The 25,396-nt window shown below is 35.9% G+C and overlaps 1 protein-coding gene across 3 annotated transcripts in view; it reads right to left on the bottom strand.

Moving 5' to 3' along the window:
• The window catches only part of ZNF804B (zinc finger protein 804B), a 576,346-nt gene that overhangs the window by 107,508 nt on the left and 443,442 nt on the right, over window positions 1-25,396 (bottom strand). For all 3 annotated transcript variants that reach the window (XM_058297019.2, XM_071215178.1, XM_071215179.1), the window contains one exon: window positions 14,023-14,166. In XM_058297019.2, coding sequence (XP_058153002.1) covers window positions 14,023-14,166 — 144 coding nt within the window. The remainder of the gene's footprint in view (window positions 1-14,022; window positions 14,167-25,396) is intronic.

The raw sequence follows: 25,396 nt of genomic DNA on the forward strand, positions 1-25,396 counted from the left end.
GTCCAGAAAACTGATATCAGCAGGAAATTATTTTTCCCCCTCTCACTGCTTACTTTAGGTTTTATATCTACTTAAATGAGAGAAATTTCTACCTGCCTACAAATTTGTAAATTCATAGATTCAGAGATAGAAAATTCATAAGAGTCCTTGAGTTTAGACTGCCACTTTTGAAAATATCTCTCATAGTATTCCTGAGAAATGGCTTTCTCGCTTCCAATGGAAATTACCTACCTATATACTAGATACTCGCTAAGGGGTTTTCATGCATTTTCTCATTTAATTCTCACAATATATCTCTGATAAAAGTAGCCTTGTCATTATTTCACTAAAGATCAAAAGAGGTATTGATTATAAAAGAAGGGAGGGAAAAAAGAAAGAAAGGAGAAGGGAGGGAGGAAGGGAGGAAGGGAGGAAGGGAGGAAGGAAGGAAGGAAGGAAGGAAGGAAGGAAGGAAGGAAGGAAGGAAGGAAGGAAGGGAGGGAGGGAGGGAGGGAGGGAGGGAGGAAGGGAGGGAGGGAGGGAGGGAGGAAGAATAAAGATGCAAATGCAGTACACAAGTCAGACCAGACAGCTGGGGCAGTAGAGGGGGATAAACTTAATCCAACAAAGGCTGAGCTATAAAACATTTAAAATAAAAAGCTTAAAGGAAGTGGATTTGACTCAATTGATAGAAAATCTGCCTACCACATGGGAGGTACAGGGTTCAAACCCAGGGCCTCCTGGCCCAAGAAGTGAGCTGGCCCACGCACAGTGCTAAAGCGTGCAAGGAGTGCTATGCCACACAGGGGTGTCCCCCATGAAGGGGATCCCCACGCAAGGAGTGTGCCCCATAAGGAGAGCCACCCAGCATGAAAAAAGTGCAGCCTGCCCAGGAGTGGCACCGCACACATGGAGAGCTGAGTCAGCAAGATGATGCAACAAAAAGAGACACAGATTCCAGGTGCTGGGAGGGAAGGGGAGAAAAATAAATAAATAAAATCTTAAAAAAAAAAGATTAAGTCAAAATTTGCATACTAGACTCCAAGTCTTCTTACTTTCAATGGCTTCCAAAAGATCTATAGATATTGTCACTAAGGAGTCACACAGAGTAAAGTATGGATTACTACCTTATCATACCAAATCAAAGCAAGCCCTCTGCCAAACGCATCCCATGCACAACAAAACATCCAATCAAACTTGTGACCCCTTACTTATAAATAAGAATGAACAGGTGAAGAGTCAAGTGTTATAAGATATTTGAGAAGAACCTCTAACATGTAAAACAAAGATTAAAGCCAAGCATTGTCTTTCGCCATTTCCATATCTTTCTCTGTTTCTCTCTCAGCACACACAATTTGAATAAAAGTTCAGTAGAAACACTGGAAGATAAAAATTGAGGAAAACTCCCAGAAATTAGACTTTAGAGGCTGCAGAGGATTGAATTGTGTACCCCAGTTTGGTCATGTACTTGGTTTTGGTCTGCCTTCTACTGGGTGTGGACAAATTACAAATAAAATTTTTTCATGGTATTACTGAAGTAAGTTAAAATGCAGCCCACCTGAATCAGAATGAACTTTAATCTGCATTACCGAAGTGCTTTAAAAGCAGATTGAAAATCATATGAAGAGATAAGCCACAGGGAGCAATCAGGAGCTGAAAGGCAATGAACCCTGAAGAGAAAGGAAAAGACTCCACCATGTGCATAGCCATCTGACAGAAAAGACAAGGACCAGGGATTGCAGGCAGCCAGGGCCAGAACACAACAATCTTCTGGGAGAAAACATTCCCTTGCTGACACCTTGACTTTGGACTTTAGGCCTCAAAACCATGAGCTAAATAGATTCCCATTGTTTAGGTCAATCCATTGTATGGTATTCATTTTAGTAGTTAGGAAACAGAGACCAACAAATTGAAAAAAAGAAAAAAGAAATTTAGAAGGGTAATTCTGGAATTCCAATCTCCAAAAAATAGGATTTTGAAAGAGATCAAAGAAATAGTAATAGAGAAAATTGTAAAAGAAATAATATAAAAAAGCCTTTCCCAGAACAAATGACATGATTTTCTAAATTAATTGTATCCTGCACTGTCATTTGAAAGCAAGCCATCCCAAAGCAAGTTATTGTGGAATGTTAGCACATTAAGGGTATTTGGAGGAACATCATGCATCGCCCTACTTCCTGGCTTTTCTGCTTGGCATTCCAGCTGCCTGAAACACTCTCCCTCAAATGGATTTGCCCCATTATGTCTTTTAAGACTTTGGTCATAGTTGCCTCTTCAGTAAGGTCTTCACTGAAATTCCCAATTAATATTCTTTTTTGCCCTACAGAACTTCCTAGTCACCTCACTGCTTCTCCCCCGACCCTGTAGTATGTAGGACCATCTGTGTACTATTTAACTATTTTATACATTCATTTTCTGTTTTTCCAAATGCATTAGGATGCCTACATAACCAGGAGAGTGCAGGTTATCTTTTTGGATTTTTTTCCTTTCTGTAGCCACAGCATTTGGCACAGTGCTTTATGCATAGAAAGCACTACATAAATGTCTGTGGTAAAAGGAAATGATGGGGAAAAGTCTAAAAGTTTCCAGAAATAAAGGATCAGTATTCAAATTTGCATATGACTCCTGAATAGCCACAGTAAAATCTGCAACACAGTTGAAAAATAAATCAAGAGTAAGGGTAGCCATCAACGGATGAATGGATAAGCAAAATGTGATAAATACGTAGGATGGAATATTGTTCAATTGTAAGAAGAAATGAAGTAGTGATGCATATGACAACATAGATGAACCTTGAGGACATTATGTTGAGTGAAACATGCCAGACAGAAAGAGACAAACATTGTATGATCTCACTAATATGAACTAAATATATGAGGAATCATAGTGTTAATAACTAGAAGATTGATCACCAGAAGTTAGAATGAGGATAGGGAAAAGGGAATTGAGGCTTAATTTGTGCAGAATTTGTAATAAGGTTGATTGCAATGCTTGGAACTGGATAGAGGTGATAATAGTATATTAGAGTAAATATAATTAGCAGCACTGATATGGAGGGATGATTGTGGGTGAAAGGGAAAGTTTATATCACTAGAAGGAAAGCTAAAGGATGAAACATTGGACTGTGTAGCATAATGAACTCTGTTGCGGATGATGAGTGTGCTTATTAGTACAAATATAATAATTTTCTTACAGGAGTCATAACAAATGCGCTTTGATATTGTAGGATGTTAATAATGGGGAGATATATGTACAAAGATGCACCTGAAGCAGACTATGTACTGTAGTGAGTAGTAATATATTAGTATTTTTCATCAACTGTAAAAAAAAAAAAGAGAGAGAAATTTATGCTGTTACAGGAACCAGATACAAAATACTACATATTGTTTGATGCCATTTATATAAACTGGGGAGTAGGGGTTTTTCTTTTTGGAGTGATGAAAATGCTCTAATATTGATTACAGTGATAAATACACAATTCTATGATTATACCAAAAGCCACTGAATGCTCACTTTAGATGGATTATATGGTATGTGATCATATCTCAATAAAATTGCTTTTAAAAAAGTGAGAGCAGCATAAAGACATTTTCAAAGAAGTTCTCAAAAATTTTATCTTGTTTGTATCATTTCTTAGGAAGCTACTGGAGCATAGGCTCCACCAAAAGCAGGGAATGAAATAAAATATAGGGAGTCATGGGATCAAGGAAACAAGAAATACAGATAATAGAGAAGCAAAAGAACTCACAAGATGACGGTATAAAGAAGGCCAAGAATAATAGCTGTGTAACAGGCTTAGACTGAAGCAGGAAGTCAGAGGACACTATGAAAGAAGTCTCCAAGGAGAGGGAGAGGGGGAGAGAGAAAGAACCTCATCTATTATATCATTTATCTGATGTACTGAGACTTTATTCTCATATCTGGTAAATAGTTCAAGGATAAATTGGTGATAGGCAGTGATATGGAATTGAGCAAATGAAAGAGTAAGGCAGTTTCTAACTCCAACTGAAAAAGACTTGTACAAGAAAGAAAATATAATCATAAAACAATCCTATTACTTTATGTGTCTCTGCTGAACCATACTATAAATACTGAATATTGATTTAACAACCTGATAAACATAGATCCCCATGGATTGACAAGATACACACACACATATAAGTGAAAAATGCATGAAAGCAGAATATTATTATTAAAAAATAAACTTTTCATGCAGTTTAGCATTGTTGAGTAATTCATGAATGGAGCAGCTTCCCATTCAGAAAGTAGAAGGGAGTTCTGCAGAGAGAGTGGAAAAGAGGAGCTTTTATATAGCAAACAGGGAAGCAAGCGAGAAAACATTCTGATTGGGTGGTGTTAAGTATTCAATTTACACAGAGGTATTTTATAAAGTAGTTAGTATAGCATACTTGTCCATTTTTAATAGGCTATCCCTCCTGGACTGAGATAATTTGATAACCAAATATTGCAAAACTTGCAACTTTATTTGGACTTCTCTGATCTCTTAGAAAGTCCTGTCCATAGCCAAATTTTATATTTTAAAATGTCCCTGCTATGTCACCAAAAGGGGGCCACTTCTAGTAATTCCCAATGCCAGTGGCCATTTTATTTAACAACATGTATAATACAATTGCATTTTTTAAAAAGTTTATTTGATGACAAATGTTTAGAAATTTATTTGAAAACAAATGGATGAAATTATTATTAAAGACTTTAAGTCATGGCTCCATACTTCTATATTATTTGTTTTTTAATATAAAAAAATCTTATCACTTTTAAAAATTAAATTTAGTATATAATATGGATCCAAAACATAATTTTAATTCCTTTATATTACTCTAGTTTATTTGCCCTACAATCTAGTCATTTTCTTTTCACTATGCTTTTAGATTACTGTGAGTATTTTTATATATTAATCATCCTTACACATACATCTTTAGAATTTGTCTGGTTATTTTTATAGAACTCATGAAAAATGGAATTTTTGATGGGAAAAAAATCATATTTTATGACATTTGATAAATAATCCAAAGTAGACTATTGAAAGATTGAAACAATTTATAATTCACAAGCAAAGTTCAACAATATCTGTTTTCCCATCTCTTGTCACCTCTGGCTAGTATCATCCTTTTTGCCTTTTTTTTTTTTTTTTTTTTTGATATTTGACAACATATTGGGGAAAAAACCAGTTTGCCTTTGTTTATCATGATACAAACCATGTGTTCATATGCTTATAAGCCCCTGATTATATTTATACATTTTTATTATATTTTTAAAGATACTTAGATGACACAAAATGTTACACACAAAAAAATAAGGGATTCCAGTATGTCCCACTCCCCACACCTCTCATCCTTTCCAACATTAACAACTTCTTTCATTAATGTAATACATTTGTTGCAAATGAGCACGTTTGGAGCATTGCCACTAAGCATGGATTATAGTTTACCTTGTAGTTTACACTCTCTCCCACTCAATTCTGTAGGTTATGACAAGATTTATAATGGCCTGTATCTATCATTGCAATGTCATTCAGGACAATTCCAAGTCCTGAAAATGCCCCCATATTACACCTCTTTTTCCCTGTCCCTGCCTTCAGCACCTCCAGGGGGCACTGTCTCCACTTCAATGATATAATTTCTTCCATTGCTAAAATCACAATAAGTCTATAGTAGAATACCAGTAAGTCTACTCTAGTCCAAATTTTATTACCTAGTCCTTAGGATTCTGGGATGGTGATGCCCATACCACCTCTAATTGAGAGGGGGCCTTGATCCCATACTCCTGATGGATGGGACTCTCTTGCATGCAGCTGTAGACTCTTGGTTCCTTGGTATGGTGGTTTTCTATTTTCACCTCCTTGTAAGTTGTTCTGGGTGCGTCAGTGAACTAGAGAGTAGATGTTGCAACTCCATTGAGGCTCCGAACCCAGCTCACATATGGACAGCCCAAAGATTCAAGTCTCTTGGATATACATTTACCAACTCCAGTACCAAATATAGGTTCAAATAGAAGAGACAAAAGAGGCATGTGTAGAGAAGCCACAACTGAGTCCAACTCTGTCATACTCGGGAGCACAAACGTCAAAGGACCCACTGGAAAGGCACCAAACTCCAGAGCTATCTGCCATGACTGTAGGACCTGGGTGTCTCCAGAACCCTCAGAAGCCCCACTATTTGGGGTAATAGCTATGACATCCATAAGCGTTACTTCTGGGATGACCTCCTGACTCATTTTGAAGTCTCTTAGTCATATAAACTCATTTTTCTTTATCTTTTCCCCCTTTATTCAAGGTCTTTTTCCAGCAGCATTGCTAGTTGGTTCTTGGTAGTAATCCCTTGGTGCCCAGGAGGTTCATCCCTTGGAATCATGTACCACATGGGGGGAAGGTAATGCATTTATATGCTGAGTTTGGCTTAGAGAGAGGTCACATTTGAGCAATATGGAGGCTCTCAGAAGGTAACTCTTAAGCATCACACAGCACTAGGCTAAGTTACAAATTCAAGAGCAAAGGTTCATAAGCAAAGTAATCAATATTAAGGGCCCATCAATGGACCATCATTCTTCAATTGTCATTACCCCTGCACTTGGGGGATTGTTGCTGTTCCCTTAGAGAATGTGGCAGCGCTCACCAGGATGAGTTATCATATGAATCTCCACCCACTGTGACAATGCCCCATGAACATTTGAACACATTTATATACCTTATATGTATGCCCAGGTGAACTTCCTCCCATGTATCCCCCATCACTGACACCCCACACCAATGATCCTCCCTTGCCACAGTTATAACCCTTCTGTGATTCAAAACCTATTAAAAAATGAAGCCAAGAATATCACCAATACTATTAACAGGAAAATGAAATAATGATAGGTTTAAACATAAGAAATAAAATACATATTAATTTAGAAAACTAAAACTAAAATAAAATTTTTAAATTGGGATACTAAAAAAATGAAAAATATTTTAAAATTTTTGATGTTTTGCCTTTCATCACTGTAATCCCTGATTATGTTTTGAATTGGTTTCCTCTCCTCCTTGTCATTATTAGTATAATTTTATCATCTCTCTCTCCCTTTTTTTTTTAAACTGACATTGATTTTTTGGAATAAAGATTCAGTTTCTTCTGTATAGGCAGCAGAGAGGCAGCAGCTGCAGTGGCCGTACATCGTTATTGACATCACCCTTACATGTGACACCTACCCAAAATAACACTGGCAGGGAGAGGAAGGTGTACAGATTGGTCAAGCCCAATCATCTAGGAAGATGGCACTCTGACAACTGAATGATCCTTGGGAAGTGCATATCTCAGGGAGGATGGACAGACATCAGCAGCCTTGACCTAGCATTGGTTGGTGTGATGTGTGCCAGTGAGCACAGGTATCTGGGGCCCAGGACCCTACCCAATCCACCAGCTGTGGCCTGAGGCAGTAGCTGGAACCCTTCCAGTTGACCATAGAGACAGGCTCTTCTCCTACTGAAAAAATCCTTCCAGTTGACCGTAGAGACAGGCTCTTCTCCTAGTGAAAAAAATCCTTAAAGGACTATTAGAATTATTTTTATGTAGGACAAATCTCATTGTATCATTTACTTGCTTAAAAGTCCTTGGAGACTAACGATTTCCCACAGAGTAAATACTAAAATCCTTAAATGGCACACGATTTCAGCAATAATCTTCAATTCTAACATATGTTTTCATGATAATAAATAACTTAAGAGTAGGGGCCCCATTTTGTTCATTATTGTATTCATTCTATACATTTAAGAAGTGATTAATCAATGATGTGTGAATATATTTAAGTAGGACAGAGAGGCATGGCCAACTCTAGAAACTTGTTGATTCAGCTTTCCAGCTATTCATTCAATTTTTATAATATTTGTTGAGTTATTACAGTGTGCCAGACATTGCTCTAAGTTTTATAGATACAGTGGTTAACAGACCTGACAGTGCCCTTCCCTTGTGGACTTAATGGGAAGATGAGGGTAGAAAAAATAAAAAGTGAAGTAAAAAAATTAGAGTGATAAGCAAAAGTCTGCTGCTATTAATATATGGATTCTCTGGAAAAACACAACACATCAGCGTTGATTTGTAGTGGTTGCAGATTTCCGTGGTGTATGTACTCTCATAATGTCAGATTTCAAGTTGCCAATGATTTAACAAATAGTTTGCAAAGTTCTTGAATATTGAACAATTGGCTCTGGAGAGATAGTCGAAGCTGGCTCCAGCCATCCCTGATAATGCCAACACAATAGTAGGATTTGAAGTACTAGGGACTATTTGAGTCAAGGGTTCCAATGAAAGGACACAGAAAAGGTGACCACTGAGCTATGACCCAAATGAGGACTAGAACCAAAAAGCTGAAATTCAGAGGGTAGGACGTTCCAGGGAGAGGCTTCAGCTAAAGCAAGAGACCCAAGGCAGTAAAACACTGGGTACATCCAAAGCACAAAGAGCCAGGCACAGATTTTTCTTTTATTTTCACTTGGGAAGCAACCTTAAGGTTAAAAAGACTCTTAGTCCAGGTGAACATAGCATATTAGGAGAGTTGAAAATGAACCATGAGCTGGAAACTGAGAGCAGTTTTGGTTCTTTTGTCTAGTGCTTCTTTGCTAATAGCAGTTCCACAATTGCTCCTAGGGAAATTTGTATGCTTGCTACACACACACACACACAAAAATTATTTTACCAATATTTGATAAGAAACATGGTTAGAACCATAATGATGGAAGGAAGAGGTGCAGTGTCATAGGAAGTCAGAGGAGGAAAGCTGGGTTCAAAATTGGCCTAAATGATTAGTTATGGGACTGTTTATTCTAGATCCACCAAATTCATTTTTTTTTAAATCTTGGCCTACCCCACAAACCAATTTGACTTTAAATTTTATTGCCATATTAATGGGTTAATAACTGAAATATGTTATCCTGAAATATATCACTGAGCCATTTTGGGCAATATTTGGGAAAATAGAAATCAAATTGTGAGGAACAAAAGTAAGACTTAATTGGATTAAATTCTTTAAGCAGTCTTTAGGGTTTTTTCTACTTAGAATCAAGATGACAAAAAGAGTTTTGTTTTGATATTTCATTCTGAGCAGGTAAAGAAAGGGAGAATCCAAAACAATAATTTAAGAATCTGCTGGATTTCAAATCCAGGCTTAAGAAGTGAACAGCTCCTCTTGAGTGAAAATAAATCCTATTGAGAAGAAAATGAAGATTAGCAGGATTAAGCTTCACAAGGGCAGGATCTGAAAGTGGATTTGTTTTTATTATTGAAGATATTTATATGGGTTAATTGTATAGATATCTAGCTCATTTGTTTGTTTCTTTTTTTTTTTTTTTTCTTTCTAAATTGAGATGAGCCATAAAGTCTCTCAGGCAGGGGAGACTTCTGCTGCTTGTGAGGATGTGCATTATTTGCTCCAGTATTATACATTTGCAGTGAATAGTATTGAGAAAAGGGATATGACTTGTAGGTAGTCTCACAAGGAATTGTTATTGACATGTTAGCTATATTAATAGTTACAGTGTTGCCTTTATACAAGTGATTGCAATTTGCACACAGATTCAAATTGCTTTAGTAATAATTTTTATCACTTACACAAAACTGTAAAACATTAAAGGAATAGAAAAATTTTGTTATTTTTAAAACATTAGGTATATATAGAAGGTGGGTAGCAAAGCTGGAAATTCAGGGTTTTTCTCCTTGTTGAAAAAAAGTTTTTTAATTCAACATTGTTGTCAATGTGTTATCTTTCTCTACTAGTAATACCTAAGAAAAATAACTTATGTTTTGAATAAATTATAGAAAAATACTAATCAAGTCCAATTAATTTAAAGCTATGAATCCCAGACTGTTTCACTTTATTCTTTAAAGATATTTGTTGAGTTGCCTGTCTAGACCTGCAATATAACTATGAATAATGTAATCTTTGAAACAAAATAAACAAATGATACTGTTATTTAAGTACAGGACTATAGGAAAGCTTTAGAAATCCCTTATTAAACTGAAGAATCTTGCATTATTAAAAATGAGAGAAGGGAAAGCAGAGGTGAGAATTTAAATATTACTTTGGTTTTTAGTTCTAAGCTGTTCTATTAGTGAGTTATGGAATTATTCTCATGTGAATTTGGATTTAATTCTAAGTGCCCCAAAAAGACAAAATTGCTGGAAGATCAGCAGAAGAGGATAGGTATTTCATCCGAATCCATATGGAAAATAAAATTATGGCCACTGTTCATATGATTTAGGCCAAAAAAATACTCTCAGCTGAATATCACCACCATCATTATAATCATTATCAAAATCAAGAAGACCCTTACTGAAGCAAGAACTAAATGGATATTTTTAGCTCTGAGATTTGAAAAGAGAGAGAGGGGGAGAGAGAGAGAGAATTCGTACATGTTTTAATGAATACTTCCATTTTCTGTACATAAAATTGTTTCATTTAAAAGGGCAATTTTATATTCAGCTTCATTTAAGAATGAGGTAACATTCAAAATAATTTAGGTCAACATAAATCTTTAACCTGAAGCATTTCAGTATCCAAGAAAGCAGTCTTAAAATGTCTAAAGCAAATTTAATCACTCCAGTGTTTCTCAAAGTGGGCAGCATGTGCATAATTCTGCAAAATATTAATAGCTTTTGGGAAAAAGGAAATTGGAAAATTCTCCATTAAATCAGCTTACCATGAAATGTCAGTCCCTTTGATATGTAAGATGTGAATCTATGCCTTAAATATGGAGAACATGTTGAAATACAGCCACAATATGGGAGGGTATCCCAGGCAGAGGGAAGATAATGAGCCAAGATGAACAGGTGGGAAAGCACAAGGCATCTTTGGAGAAACTATAAGGAAATTCTGGAGTTGTAGGAGACAATTCCAGAAATGACAAAAATAGCCAAACTGTGATGTTTTGAGTGACAAGCTAAGTAGTTCAGAAACTTTTAAATGTAGTCATCAACTATTGACAATTTCTGAAGGTAGTGATAGCATAAACATCAGGAAGATTTAACTGGCCATCAGTGGATAGGTTTATTTGAAGCAAGGAAAGCACTGAGGACAGGGAATCCTGTTAGAAGACTATAGCAATGATTCAGGAATGAAATTAAATATGGATGTTAAAAGTGATAATGCAAAATGAAGTATGGGAACAAGATATATTAAAAAAAAAAAAAAGAATGAGGAGAAAGAGGAACAGTTTCAAAGATTTCAGAAGAGCTCTCTGGGAGAGTGTTGGTGACTTTAGGCCCTCAGCGAATCATTTGCAGCTCCCTCTATGGACCATGCTTTATAACTGCCTTCAAGCTTTTGATATGGGTTTTCTGCCATATAGACCTACCGTTCTTCACTCTCTGGTTAACTTCTATTTTTCCTTTAAGAAATCTTGTTCACCTGCCATAGCTTCTTTCTTAAATCGGTCTTGTGTGCTCTCCTAGAGTCTTAAATAAAACCCTTAAATCAAGGCCTACTGACTTGTCAGTCTTTCCACAGATTATTGTCTTCCCCACATTTGTTCATTTGTCCACATGAACACAGTAGAAACTCAGCCATAGGTGCCTTTACATCTCCCAGGAGGATACTCAGAAATGGTAGAATGCTGATAAGCATAATGATAAACATAAATGGGCATGTAGATAGGATTGAGGAAAGGATGTTTATCAACATGCTGGGAAACCAATGGAAGTTAAAATAAAGAAAGTAATAAAGAGGAAATAATTAGGCAGAATCCAGAGTACTAAGGAGGCAGGCTCTGGCATGCTGGTCAGGTGTGGAGGATACAAACCCTGACAGTCCCATACTTCCCGCAGTTTTCAAAAGCTGCATCATGCTCTTCTGTTTCCTTAGCCTAACTTCTTATGCTTCCACTGTGGAGAATGCCATTCCATCTTGAGCCTCTACTTCAACATCTGCTCATGCTTATGACAGATTAAATGTTACAATTCCCTGATGTCCTATTTTTCTGTATTTTCAGGGTGATTTTTCTCAATATGCAGCCTGAAGACTACATGTTGCATGTAGGGTTGGCATTTATGGGAAGTTTCTCTTTATAGCCATTTTCTGTCTAATAAATGAAGGAATGATAGAATTAGAATAACCATTATTTTGTAACTCCACGGAAAGGGAATAATCATCAATGTCTACAAAAACCATTAGTGGGGAAAAGTTGGTGGTGTACTTTGTAATGTATAAGTAAGGCTGGTGATACCTGAACCCAATGATCAATATTAACATGATAAAAGAGAGACATCGACTCTATATGCCTCCTGATGGAAGGACACAATACCCTGTAATATATTCTTACCAAGAGAAATAAATGGACATGAACTCGATCAAGTCTTTAGATGTAACAACCAGTTAAAAGAATTACAGAAGACAGAAAAAAATTGTCAAAATACAACAGTGGTTTGCCATCAGCAAATCCTGAATGTGGAAACAAACAACTTAGATTCTTCTACAAATAAATTGCAGGGAGAGAAATTTAAAAAGGAAGGGAAAATCCTATAGATTAAGGATGTAAGAAATTTAAAGACATGTCAACCAGTCACATACTTAAAACCTGATTTAAGCAAACCTAACTTTGTAAATCATTTATGAAACAAATAGGAAATAAGACCACTATCTGATATGAAGAAATTACTGCTAAATTTTAGGTATGATAATGCTATTGTGATTGTGTTATTTAAGGATTCTTATACATCTTGAAATATTTTAGATGAAATTGTATGTTTAGGTTTAGCTTCAAAATAATTTAGTGGTGGCGGTGGTAGGATAGGTGGTGGTGGTAGGATTAGTGGTGGTGGTATAAATGAAGTAAAATCAATAATGAGTGATGTCACACAGTGGTTCATTTTTATATATGTTTGAAATTACCCATTTTATACCATTTATTAATTTAGACTCCTGTATACCATTTCAGAATTATAAAATTAGAATGTCTGAGGGAGAAGCTAGGAATTTACATTAGCAAGTCCCAAGGTCAATATTTGAAAACTGCAGTCCAACCATTATTTCCCATTGATCTTGCCCTTGTCAGAAAAATGCAGTCATTTACATACATGACTTATCTTTCATGAAAGAACTTGTGCCTTCATCAGTATTGCCTCCTCCAAGGCTATGTATTAAGTCTATCCTCAATAAATATAGTGAAATTATTCAAAATATTTACCTTTTTTCACTCTTAATAAATGCTTTAGGGCTAGATTATACAAGACTTACAGTTTCCAAGATATCAGGTCCATTTGGCATCAGAAATGTGTGCCTTCTCATAGCTGTTAGCAATAATCCTCTAACAATATGGAATTTTTTTTGAGTCTTCAATACTCTTAATTTGTAAGGTGCCAATATAACAATTCTTCGAACAACAAGGATCAAAACTAACAGAAGGAGAACAAAAGCCTTGCCTTTCACAGACAGATGGAAATACAGCATATTAGCAGCAATGTACAATACTTACACTGATAAAATACATATGTATATAACCTTTTTAAAGAAAAGAACTGAAATGTTCTTTTGGGCTGATGCCAACTTTGGGTTTTAGTTTTGTTTGTTTGTTTGCTGTGGTTCCTTTATTAAGTTACAACATTGACTCTCAAAGAGGTATTCTTAGGAAAATGTAATCTTTTACTGAATATTGTTTACCCAAAGACCTAGCATTTCCTCTACCTTGGAACCCTTGAAAGAGCAATATAATAGGCCTGTCCTAGTTCTAATCCTTGGTTCTAGTTCTGCCACTAACTAGCTGGTGACTGAATATGACACATTTTTTTCTGGGTCTTGGTTTCCCCACATATGTAATTGTAAAATAAATGATCAGTCTACTCTTAGATCATCTCTAGGTTTGCCTACAGTGTTATGCTACTTCGAGGAAAAAATATCTTCACTTAACATTTAAACAGAAAACACCACTTTCAAAGAAAAAGAAATATACAAAATGGACTCGCCTCAGAGTCTTAGATGAATATAAATAAGGTCAATGTCATGCAGTTCTGTACTAAGTGTATAAATTCAGGTATAAAAAGGATTTTTCCCACTTTGGCTTACCTGCTTATGAGCATGATCATAAGAATTAATGTGATTGTCAAACTCCTGGTGTTTGTGATACTGCTTGTCACATAATTCACAGTAAAAGTTTGCCTTTACATCTTCCAGGGCCTTTGCAGTGGCCTTCTCCTTCTCTGCAAATTCCTTTAAAAAAATCAAAGATATTGGTTATATTTCTTTCTAACAGTATAAACATGGTCTCATATTAATTAATTCCATATTTAATTTTATTATAACTAAATGCATGTGACAAGGCTCATTACTTTTTCTAGAAATCTATGGCACTGTGGAAGTAACTTTTGACTTGGCCTTATTGGTACCTTATCAGCCAGTCTCATGAGTTTTCTCAGAGAAACCCTCTCCTCCAGCCTGGTTGTCATTCATCCTTCTTGCCACCCATTCCTAAGCATTGGTTCTGCTGACTCACCTAACTGTAATATCCACCAGTATCTCCTCTGCTTATCCAAAGACCCATCTCAAACATAAGCCCCACTGTCTTGTTAAAACATCTATCGGCCCACAATGCCTCTCTCCCATACTATTTTATTGGTGCCTTGATTATATTAACACCATTCACCTGTTGCTTCATGTACATTAGCATCACTGAGACCTTCAGTCTTAGGAGTCATTCTCTCTGCATGTAAAGCCTTTTCCCACCTGGTTGACTTGATGTACTCCTACTCCCTATTCCTTTCCCAACACCCAGCCCTTCATCTCCTCCGTAACCCTTCCTCTGTCATGTCAAGCAGGAAAAAGCCCCCATTCTCTTCCTTACCACCAAGCACATCTCTGACCATAACTCCTTTGTCTCCTTCACAGGTCTCCCTTCTTCTGATATCACCCCTTAAATTTTTGTGTTCCATTAAATTCCATCTTCAACCTACTGTTCTATCCACTGCACACTTACCCTGGATGACCCCATTCACACTATAGCTATAGTCTGATGTACCCACAAACTCCAACTGTAGCCTAAGCCTCTACCATTGGCATTAGTTCTGGCAGGTATCCCTATTGAGTTTATACTGTGTACTTCAAAATTCTTACCCTTACAATGTTTAATATAAACTATCTCAAACATGGTTTTGACTACATCATTCCCCTATGTAAAATCCTCTTAAGATCTCACATTGAAGAGTGACGAAAATTTATTGAACATAAGAATAGTGAGAATTCTTACTGAACATAAACTATGTGCCAGTTTTTAGGACAAATACATGTATTCTCTCATTTATTCCTCACAGCAACCCACAGCTAGGTCCTATTTTTAGCTGCATTTTACAGACACATCAAGCAAGCTTGGAGAGGTCACTTGCTCATGATCACCAAATTAGTAGGTAGTGGAGAGGGCATTTGAATTCAAGCAATCTATGCCTAGAGCTCTTGTTAATAAACAGCTCCCTCTAAGTTTACCCCTCTTAATATGTCACACAATTATGACACTGGACTAGCTATAGAGAAGGAATTGACTTGGTCTGACCATATATATACATCAGAAGCCTGGAAGGTGAAGATCTGTAGCATAGATGCGTTTGTACTTTCTTCCTCCTGCCCCCCTCCCTGGACCTTCCAGTTCTTTGCCCCTCCTCAAATTATAGCAGCATTCCTGAGTAGTTAAAAAGGCAAGCCTCAGGAACTGGTTGTAAACTGGTAACTAATCAACAGATCTCATACTAGCATAGCCTGTTTTTCTGGAAGGATGCCATGGCATCTGTTTTCCCCAAACTGCTCATTACTCGCCATGATGGATTTGTCTGCATCTTCCTTTGTTCTGACATGTCCACTGCAGCTCTGCGAGAAGCTGTGGTTTTACCCAGTTCCTTACCACATTGGGGACAGGATTTCAGACCTGTGCAAACCGTATCATCTAGCCGGAACCTACCAATTAGCAAAAGAGGCAAATGACATTTAGTACTTGCTTGAGCTGCATAAACTCAGAGGTCTAAGTAATGGCAAAGTAGGGACAACTTTTCACTGTAACGTGCTGCTTCATCTAGTCAACCAGCTAGTCAGCCAGCCATTTAGTCATCTAAATAACCATTAAATATTCATATGTTCAAGAATTTCTTACTCAGTAACTTTCAAGTGTCATTTTCTTACTGGGCCGTTCCCTTGTAAAGGTAAACATCATGTATTGTGGTAGAGTGATAATCAGAAGGTGTTGCAATGAATTAACAAGTTCACACTAAAGAATAGTTGGAAGAAAAAGTTAATGTTTTAGTTTTCTCTTTTTCATAGACTTAGATACACTGTAAACACGCAGTAAATATTTTTTGCCTTTTTATTGAATGACAGTACTTTTACTGATGAGTCTTGTAGGGAAAATTAAGGCGACACTCTCTGGAATAATTTCACAGTCTTTAAATATATTTGGAGCTCTAAGGATGAATGGAGTGAAAGCAACCACTTATTGTCAGTCTCAGTAGATTATAAAACTAAAAAAAAATAAAAGTCATAATAATAAAGTAGGCATATAAGAAAACCTGAAGTGTAAACTCCATCATTGAAGTGCCAGGTATTAAAATTTTCCTTCTCACAATTTGCCTGGCAAGGAGGCTTTGGAAGTTTATTTAACAGAAAAATAGATCATTTATGAAATAAAAGGAAGCTTCTTGTTAACCATTTTCAATGACTCATTAAAAGGTTGAAAATGAATGTTACAAATTGGATATTACATTTATTTTAACAGGGATATTTTTGAAGCATTAGATAATGCCAGTGGGCATTTTACATTAAAGTTCAGTAAGAATTCTTTAGTAATTATTTTTCATAATTAATATCATGAGTACAAGGGAAAAATATACATTTTCATGCCAATATTATTATATTCATGCATATAATAGCTGTGTCTGTAAAGAGCAAAGTTTTTTTACTACAGTAAAGTTTTTGATTAGAAATATGAATGGTTGCTACACAATTAGTTTTAATATTATAATGATGATTACAAACTGACTCTCATGGAACTTGCATTGTGTACCAGAAATATGCCAAGCACTTTACACTCGTTAACTCATTCAGTCTTCACAACAACCCTATGAAGTATGTTCTACTATTATATAATCCTGTTTAAAAATACAGAAAACAAGGTACAAACATGTTGAGAAACTTGCTCAACAATGAAGAGCAGAACCTGCATTCAGGTTTAGATTTGCCTGAATCCAGGACTATCAATCACCATGCTCATGGCTGCCCACAATGACTTAGCCTTCATCCAGATGCTACATATGTCTGAACTGTCTCTGTTAGCTTATTTGTGGATTTGGAATGACAAGGAGCTCTTAATTTTCCAGAGAGAGAAAGAGGACTAATCATAATTTTTAAACTCAATAAGGCATTTGAAGACGAGAATAAGGCAAAATAAAAGGCAGTAGTTCTGTTTCCAGTGGTTGTGAATGTGTACCCTGAGTGTAAAAAGAAAGAGAAGAAATCAATTGCTGTCCTTCATAGCTCCTTGTGGGTAATACCAGCTTGGAACTCTGAGGATTGAATTCATATTCTTTGCATGAATGTTCACATTTGACCTTTCACTGTTATGTGTAAGAGACTGCTTTAAGAATTCTAATATTCCCTAACCTATTCTGTTCTATTGGCCCCAAATAAAATTTGCTTCAAAGAGTGAATTTTTCTCCTTCTCTGACCAGGTGGCAGTCGTTTATTCAGAAAAATCTTTTGGCTCCCATTACATTTATACTTCTCTGTGACAGATTGGGTAATGCAAAACTCTTTAGAGGGGCTTCCTGCCTTTCTTTCTTTCTATTTTTTGTGATAGTTAGAAAGCAATTTAGTCATTACACTAGCTCTAATGTCAGCCTCTATCTTACAGCAATTTAAATGCTCAGGATTTCAGTTATCTCAGTATAAATTAATAGGAATAATAAGCAGCTTGTGAGATTGTTGTGAAGACAAAATGAAATAAATTTTGTGTAAGAACAAAAATATAAACCGTGCATGGCAAAAAGGAGGTATCCAATGTGTGTGTGCATAACTGTGTATATCTGACAATAGGAAATTATTACAAAATAATAGCAAAATCCCATGAGTCTATAAAGAAATGTGCATTTTCTGATGAAGATTTGAGCGAGTAAGACGAGGCCTTATTATTTTCATCCCACTATTTTGTGTGAAAGTCTAATCCCTGATAGCAAACTCAAATTTGGTTTACATATTAGGATTTTTAGTCTTAAATTATACACTATTTAGATTAAATAGTACATAATTGGATGATTTAGAAATTCCACATGAAGTTAAGAGCATGGTATATGTTAAAAATTAATATTACTAATTTGGATTCCCAAGAGCTGTGAATGACTTTTCTTGTGGAAAAAAAAAATGACCTTTTCATTCTATAGCATCTAGCATGGTGCTTGTTAATTAGAAGAAACTCAATATACATTTTTTGAATAAGTGAAATTAATGACTATAAAAAGGCAGAAAATGCATTTCCCCCTACATACATAGCTATTATGGCCTATGGCTAGCCTGTAAATCATATCATGGAAAATTAAATTATTGGAATGAAAATGGAGTAAATTAGAGTTTTTAATGTAATATTTGAGGTCCTAAGCTTACAGAGGAGCAATCCTAAAGTAATTGAGGGTGGAAGCTGCACCTGGAATCACAACCAGAGCTAACGATTCTTGACTTCTAATGCTCTTTTCATCATACCATAATTATTTGTTTTCCTTAGACTTCATTGTGAAGCATGTATCAGTTTCCCAGGCTTGGAATAGGACACAACCAAAATTAGACTTTTCCATCAATACCCAGGTAGGTATGGTGTCAGTTACTTCCTGGATTTGAAAGGCAGTTTTCTCCACTCTTATTAATGATTCATTCAAGATACCCAAATTAGAAGAACCACATTAAATATATGAAGTTGTCTCTGTGTCGCATGCTTTGGACAGCTCAGCATCATTTCTAATTTGGAAAGAATGACAAATTTCTGACTCAATGGCAAGAGGCCCAAGTGTTGATTGCATTTCTGTTCACGAAGCAACAATTAAATACATAAATTTGCTTATATAACTGCTTATTTTGAAGAAGCTTCCTAACGGGCCGCATTTGAACAGAGATTATTTTTGAAGAGCATATGCATTTCCATCAGAAACAAATTTCATCAGCATTCTATACCACCAACTTTATCTTCCTCAGCATAATTTTATATAAAGCACTTTCACCAGTAAAACACTTTAGAAAGGGAATAAAGCAGTTCCAGGTGCACCCTAAGATATCACAACAGCAGCTATTGCTTTATTGCTTAAGTATGTTTGTTTGCCATGAAGGAATAAAAGGGTGGGTATAATTTCTGGATTGTTGATCAATCATATATAGGTGCTGCATTGCACAAGTTTGCAAAGGTCATGGATTAGTTTGCAGAATTTTTTAATAGTCAATGATACAGCAAAATACATGTAAGCATATGATCTTCTTAGGCACAATATAGTAGTAGGCCCCCAAGACAAAAGGACTACAGATCTCTACTAGAAAACATACCTGTCCTCACCAGTGGAACAAGGCAGAACCCTCACATGGCGAAAAAAGAGAGGGTTGTGAAAAGGTTCATAGATTTACCCCAGACTGGGGAGTGTTTGAACCTATTAAATAGTAGCTTTTGGCCTACAGTTCATGCCCATCAAATGACCATTAGTGAAAGAATGAATGAATGAATGAATGAATGAAGTCAGTGAAGGAATGGATACATTTGATTTATTTCTCATTCTTGCATGGTAATTTATTGTGCTAAAGGGAAGTGTATTGGAAAGTCTGAAAAATGTATAGTGTGAGCATAATCTAGTCCCTGCCATGAAATGCCAACAGCTAAGCAAGCTTGAGGGGTGTCAAATGACATATATGAGGGCTTCCTGACGTGGAAAAACCTGAGACTCTCGTTTCCCCTCTGTCACCCCCAATAAGATATAGAAAGTAGACTTGAGAAAAGCAGGACTCACTGGCAGACCATGTTAAAGATGCACTGGAAATTCAAGGGTTAAATTTTTGTATTTGAAGGAAAGAAGGTTTTGGAATGTGCCTATCCTGTGTGTGTGTGTGTGTGTGTGTGTGTGTGTGTGTAAAATACAAAAAGAAAATGGGTTTCATTCCTTCAAACCGACAATACTGTCCCATTTACAAAAGTGGTAATTATCGCCCCATCAACTCGGCCCACACATATGTATAACTAATGAATATAGACATATTGCATTCATTTAAATTGAATGTATTTAAATGAATACATCCATTGTGCATTAGACAGGAAGTACTTCCATTTAGTCATTACTACTGCTGTAACTACTTATTGTAAAAATGCAATTAATAGTATCTGACATTTCATTTTCTAATATAAGAGAAATCAATGAAAAAATGTCAGGTAACTAAGTTTTTAGGGAAGATGCTAGTGACACTGCTCTATTACGAACCATTTTTTATTTAACATTTGTAACATCTATCTAGGGGAGAAATGACCACTAAGAGATGCTGGCTTATATATTGCTTCACCCTTGCTTGGAAATTGGTTGCAAATATGTTTCCTTCAAATAGCTTCAGATATTATCACATAGGTTCCAACAATTTGGCTTTCATAGGCTGTTCTAATATTAACCTTTACAATTCTAGAGAACTTTCTTATGTTCTACATGTGCCGAGTACAGGTCTGGAAATTCCTGAGGTGATTATTAAAATAGTAGAAAGCCAATGGCTTTGATTTTAAGGACAAGAAAGCCAGACAAGTGCCCAAAACTCCAAGGGCATTCTCTCTGTTCTCCTGTCTACTATTATATCTGATAATGCATCTGCTATATTTGGCTTACTTGTTCTAGAATCAGAGATGTTTAAAAAGGGATTGTGCTTACAAAGACATTCCATTATTTCAAACTGGCTACTACAAGCTTCTATCTATTGGAATTCTAATAGGTAATTTTCTTTCAAATTTAGGGAAAAGTAGCAATTGTGAAAGAAGTATACTTTAGAGAAGTTCTGTGTCTCAAATACTGAAATGTTAACTTCAAGCTGGGAAAACATGCCTAATAAAGATAACCTATTAAAAAGGCTAGTTTACTTTGAGACAAAGTCATTCTTATGGGACAACAGAAATGCTATAAACTAGATTATTTTCATTTCAGGATCATGAAATAATACACAAAAGTTTGGCTCCATTCTCATATAATTTGGCAGAAAATGTCACTTATGCATTGTCTAAGAAATACTCTTCTCATAGAATTTTGCTAAACTTGGTTTAGTGACTTACAATATCCTCAAACAAAAACTATATATCAGTTTTATGGATGTATACTTGCTCTTTTGAAATGATGCTTCCCAGATAAAGTCGGAAAGGATGGCCAGGTAAAGACAGAGACAAAGGTAAAAATGGCATATAACCGCTACAGCCCATCCAGACTGTGGCAATGGTCTACATTTCAAACATGTCACAGCTGCTTGAGCAGTTGGAGGATCCAGACTTATTCTTCTCCAGTCTATTGTGTTCGTGTGTGTGTTTTGTGTATTGTGCATAGAGTCAGTCTATAAAAAAGGCAGCTACAAGAAAGGCAATTCTGGGTCCATCACAAAAGAAGTGTAATAGAAAACATCACAGGCCTAAAATTGGAAGGAAACTCAGAAACCCTTACAAGATAAGGAAATTTAAGCCTAGTGAAATTCAAAGCCAGGTTCATGCAAATAAATAAGTAGCAGATTTGGGATGAGAACACAAGTCCCATCTTTTGGGACCAATGACAGAGAAATTAATTCTACAGGGTCTACATCTGTATTTGGAAAATGAGGATGGTCCAAGGAAACATATTTTTGTTTCTGAAAGTTGAGATGTATCATGTGCATGCATCTTCTCTATTTCTTTTTCAAAAGATTTTTCACATGTCAAGTCCCAGGAAAACCACACAATCAAAATCTATTTCACAATATATTTAGAAATTGTACTTTACTCCTGGGATGCTGGGAATAGAAATTTTTCATTTTAAACCTACTTCCAGGAGTAGGAGGCAGAACCACCATCAATAGAGAATCACTGTTTATCCATTTGAGCTTTAAAAAAAAGTCTTTATAGATTTTTTTGTCACTCTTTCTTTTATTAGAGAAGTTGTGGGTTTACAGAAAAGTCATGCATAAAACAGGATTCCATGTATCACCCTATTATTAACCATTTCTTTTGGTATGATACATTTGTTATAATTCATGAAAGCACATTTTTATAACTCTAATATGACCTATAGTCCATGGTTTAAATTAAGATTCACTGTTTGTGTATATAGTTGCATGGACTTTAAATATATTTATATATATATGCACACACACTTTTTTCATATTAAAAAATCCTAACATTTCCCCTTTTAACCACATTTAGATATATGCTGTTATTTACAGGCACAATGTTGGGCTACAACCCCACCATCCATTGCCAAAATAATTCCATTATTACAAGTAGGAACTCTGTACATTTTAAGCCTTAACTTCCTAGTACCTTTACCACTCTGTACCCTGGTAACCTACATTCTAGATTTGGAATCAATGAGATTACGAATTCTAATTATTTCATATCAGTGATATCATATTCTTTTCCTTTGTGCCTGGATCATTTCATGCAACATGGTGTCTTCAGGGCTCATGCATGTTATCACATAAATAAGGACTTCTTTCTTTTTTATGGTATATAATATTCTGTGTATGTATATTCCACATGTAGTTTATCCATTTGTCTGGTGATGAACACTTGGGTTGTTTCCATCTTTTGGCAATTGTGAATATGCCTCTATGCACATTGGTGTGTATATTAGTCAGCCAAAGGGATACTGATGCCGAATACCAGAAATCTGTTTGCTTTTATAAAAGGTATTAATTTGGAGTAGAAGTTTACAGTTACTAGGCCATGAAGCGTAAGTTACTTCCCTCACCAAAGTTTGTTGCCAAGTGTTGGAGCAAGATGGCTGCCAACATCTACAATGATTTAGCCTTCCTTTTCCTCTTAAGACTCCATGGTCCCAGTTTCTTCCAATATCAGCTATAGCCTGGGATAAGTCTCATCTCTCTCATTCCTCTCTGGGCTAGCTTCTCTGCTCTCTCCACAAGTTCAGCTGTAGACTATCAGGCTCTCTTTCTTCCCAGGGCCTCTGCCATGTCTATGGAGTCATCTCTATTCCTCTGTCTTCTTCTCCTGTGTGTTTATTTCCTGGGGTTCCAGGATCAAAATATTCCTAACTCCTCTGCCATGTTATTTTACTGTGAGTGCCCACCCACCAAGGGGGTGGGGATTCAACATCCTACTGATGTGACCCAATTAAAGCCTTAATCATTATTTAATCAAGTAAAAGTGAAACTTCTGAATTTAATACAATCTAATACACCCAGAGGAAAAGATCAGTTTACAAACATAACCCAATATCCTTTGTTTGGAATTCATAAATAATATCAAACTGTTATTGTGTGCAAATAATCTGAGTTCCTACTTTCAGTTCTTTTGGGTACATACCTAATAGTGGCATTGCCAGGTCATATGGTAACTCTGCACTTACTTGCTGAGGAATCACCAACTGTCTTCCGTGGCAGCTGCACCATTTTACATTGTTGCCAGCAATGAATGATTGTTCCTATTTCTCCTCATCCTTTATAATACTTGTAATATATATTTTTCAATAGTAGCTATTCTAGTGGGTGTGAAATGTTATCTCACTGTGGTTCTGACTGGCCTTTTCCTAATGGCTAATGAGCATCTTTTCATGAATTTTTGGACATTTTTCTATGTTCTTTGGGGACATCTCTATTCAAGTATTTTGTTTGTCTTTTTCCCTTAAGTTAAAGGATTTCTTTATATATTCTGGATATTAACCTTTATTGGATATGTGATTTCCAAATATCTTCTCCCAATGTGTAGGCTGTCATTTTACTTTCATGATAAAGTCCTTTGAGGCACAAACATTTAAAATCTTTGATGGGTTCCTATTTACCTATTGTTTTCTTCTGTTGCTTGTGTTTTGGGTACAAGCTTTTAAAAATCATTGCTTAACATAAGATTTTGAAGATGCTTCCCCAAATTTCTGTATAGGCATTTGTCACTTCTACCGCTTGTATTTAGGTCTTTGATCCATTTTTGTATAAGTTGTGTGGAAGTGGGTCTTGTCCTTTCTTCTGAAAATGGAGATCCAGTTTTCCCAGGACCACGCACTGAAGTGATTATTCTTTCTCAATTGAATGGTCTTTGCATCCTTGTCAAAAGTCCATTGGCCTTAAACGTGAGGATTAATTTCTAGGCTTTCAGTTTGATTCCACTGATCTATTTGTCTGTCCTTATGCCAGTACAATGCTGTTTTGATTACTGTTTCTTTGTAACAAGTTTTCAGATCAGGAAGAGTGAGTCCTCCATCTTCGCTCTTCTTTTTAAAGATGACCTTGGCTCTTTGTTGCTTCTTAACTTTTCCGTATAAGTTTGATGTCTGGCTTTCCTTCTTCTGAAAGTAGCATTTTGTTTGTGTTGGAATTTTGATTGGGATTGCATTGAATTTATAAATTGCTTCAGGTAGGATTGATATCTTAACAATTTGAAGTCTAAGAATTCATGAATAGGAGTGTCCTTTAAGTTTTGTAGGTTTTCTTTGATGTCTTTTAGCAATGTTTTGTAGCCTTCTGTATACAAGTTTTTTACATCCTTAGATACATTCCTACATATTTGATTCTTTTAGTTGCTATTACGAATAGGATTTTTTTTTCTTAATTTCTCCTTTTGAATGTTTTTCACTTGTGTATAAAAGAACTACAGATTTTTGGATGTTGATTTTGTTGCCACTTTGCTTAGTTCATTTATTAGCTGTAGGCACTTTGTTATGGATTTTTCTGGATTATCTGTATTTAGGATCATGTTACCTGCAAATAGGGAAAGTTTTACTTCTTCCTTTCCAACTCGGAAGCCTTTTATTTCTTTTTCTTGCCTAAATGCTTTGGCAGGAATATCCAGTACAATGTTGAATAACAGTGGTCACAGTGGCCATCCTTGTCTTTTTCCTGATCTTAGTGAGAAAGCTTTCAGTCTTTCATCATTAAGTAGGATGTTAGTGGTGGGTTTTTCATAAATGCCTATGGTGGTTTTGAAGTGTTTACATCCCAGGAAATCACGTTGTTAAAGTCAATTTATTCTTGTGGGTGTGAATCTATAGGATTTTTGATGAGGTTATTTTGGTTTAGCATTGTCCAGGTTGGGTCTTAATCCTCTTATTGGATTATAAGCGAATGAAATTCAGACAAAGTAAGAAAGAAAGCCAATGAAATAAGATGCTAAAATTAATGAAACCTGGAAAAGAAGGGAGAGACCATTAGACACTGTCATGTGCCTAGCCATGTGGGGTGGAAAAGGGGTTGGCCGTTAGGAAGGAAAGCAATTTTT

The sequence above is a fragment of the Dasypus novemcinctus genome, chromosome 5 (genome assembly GCF_030445035.2).
Source record: "Dasypus novemcinctus isolate mDasNov1 chromosome 5, mDasNov1.1.hap2, whole genome shotgun sequence".
NCBI lineage: Eukaryota > Metazoa > Chordata > Mammalia > Cingulata > Dasypodidae > Dasypus > Dasypus novemcinctus.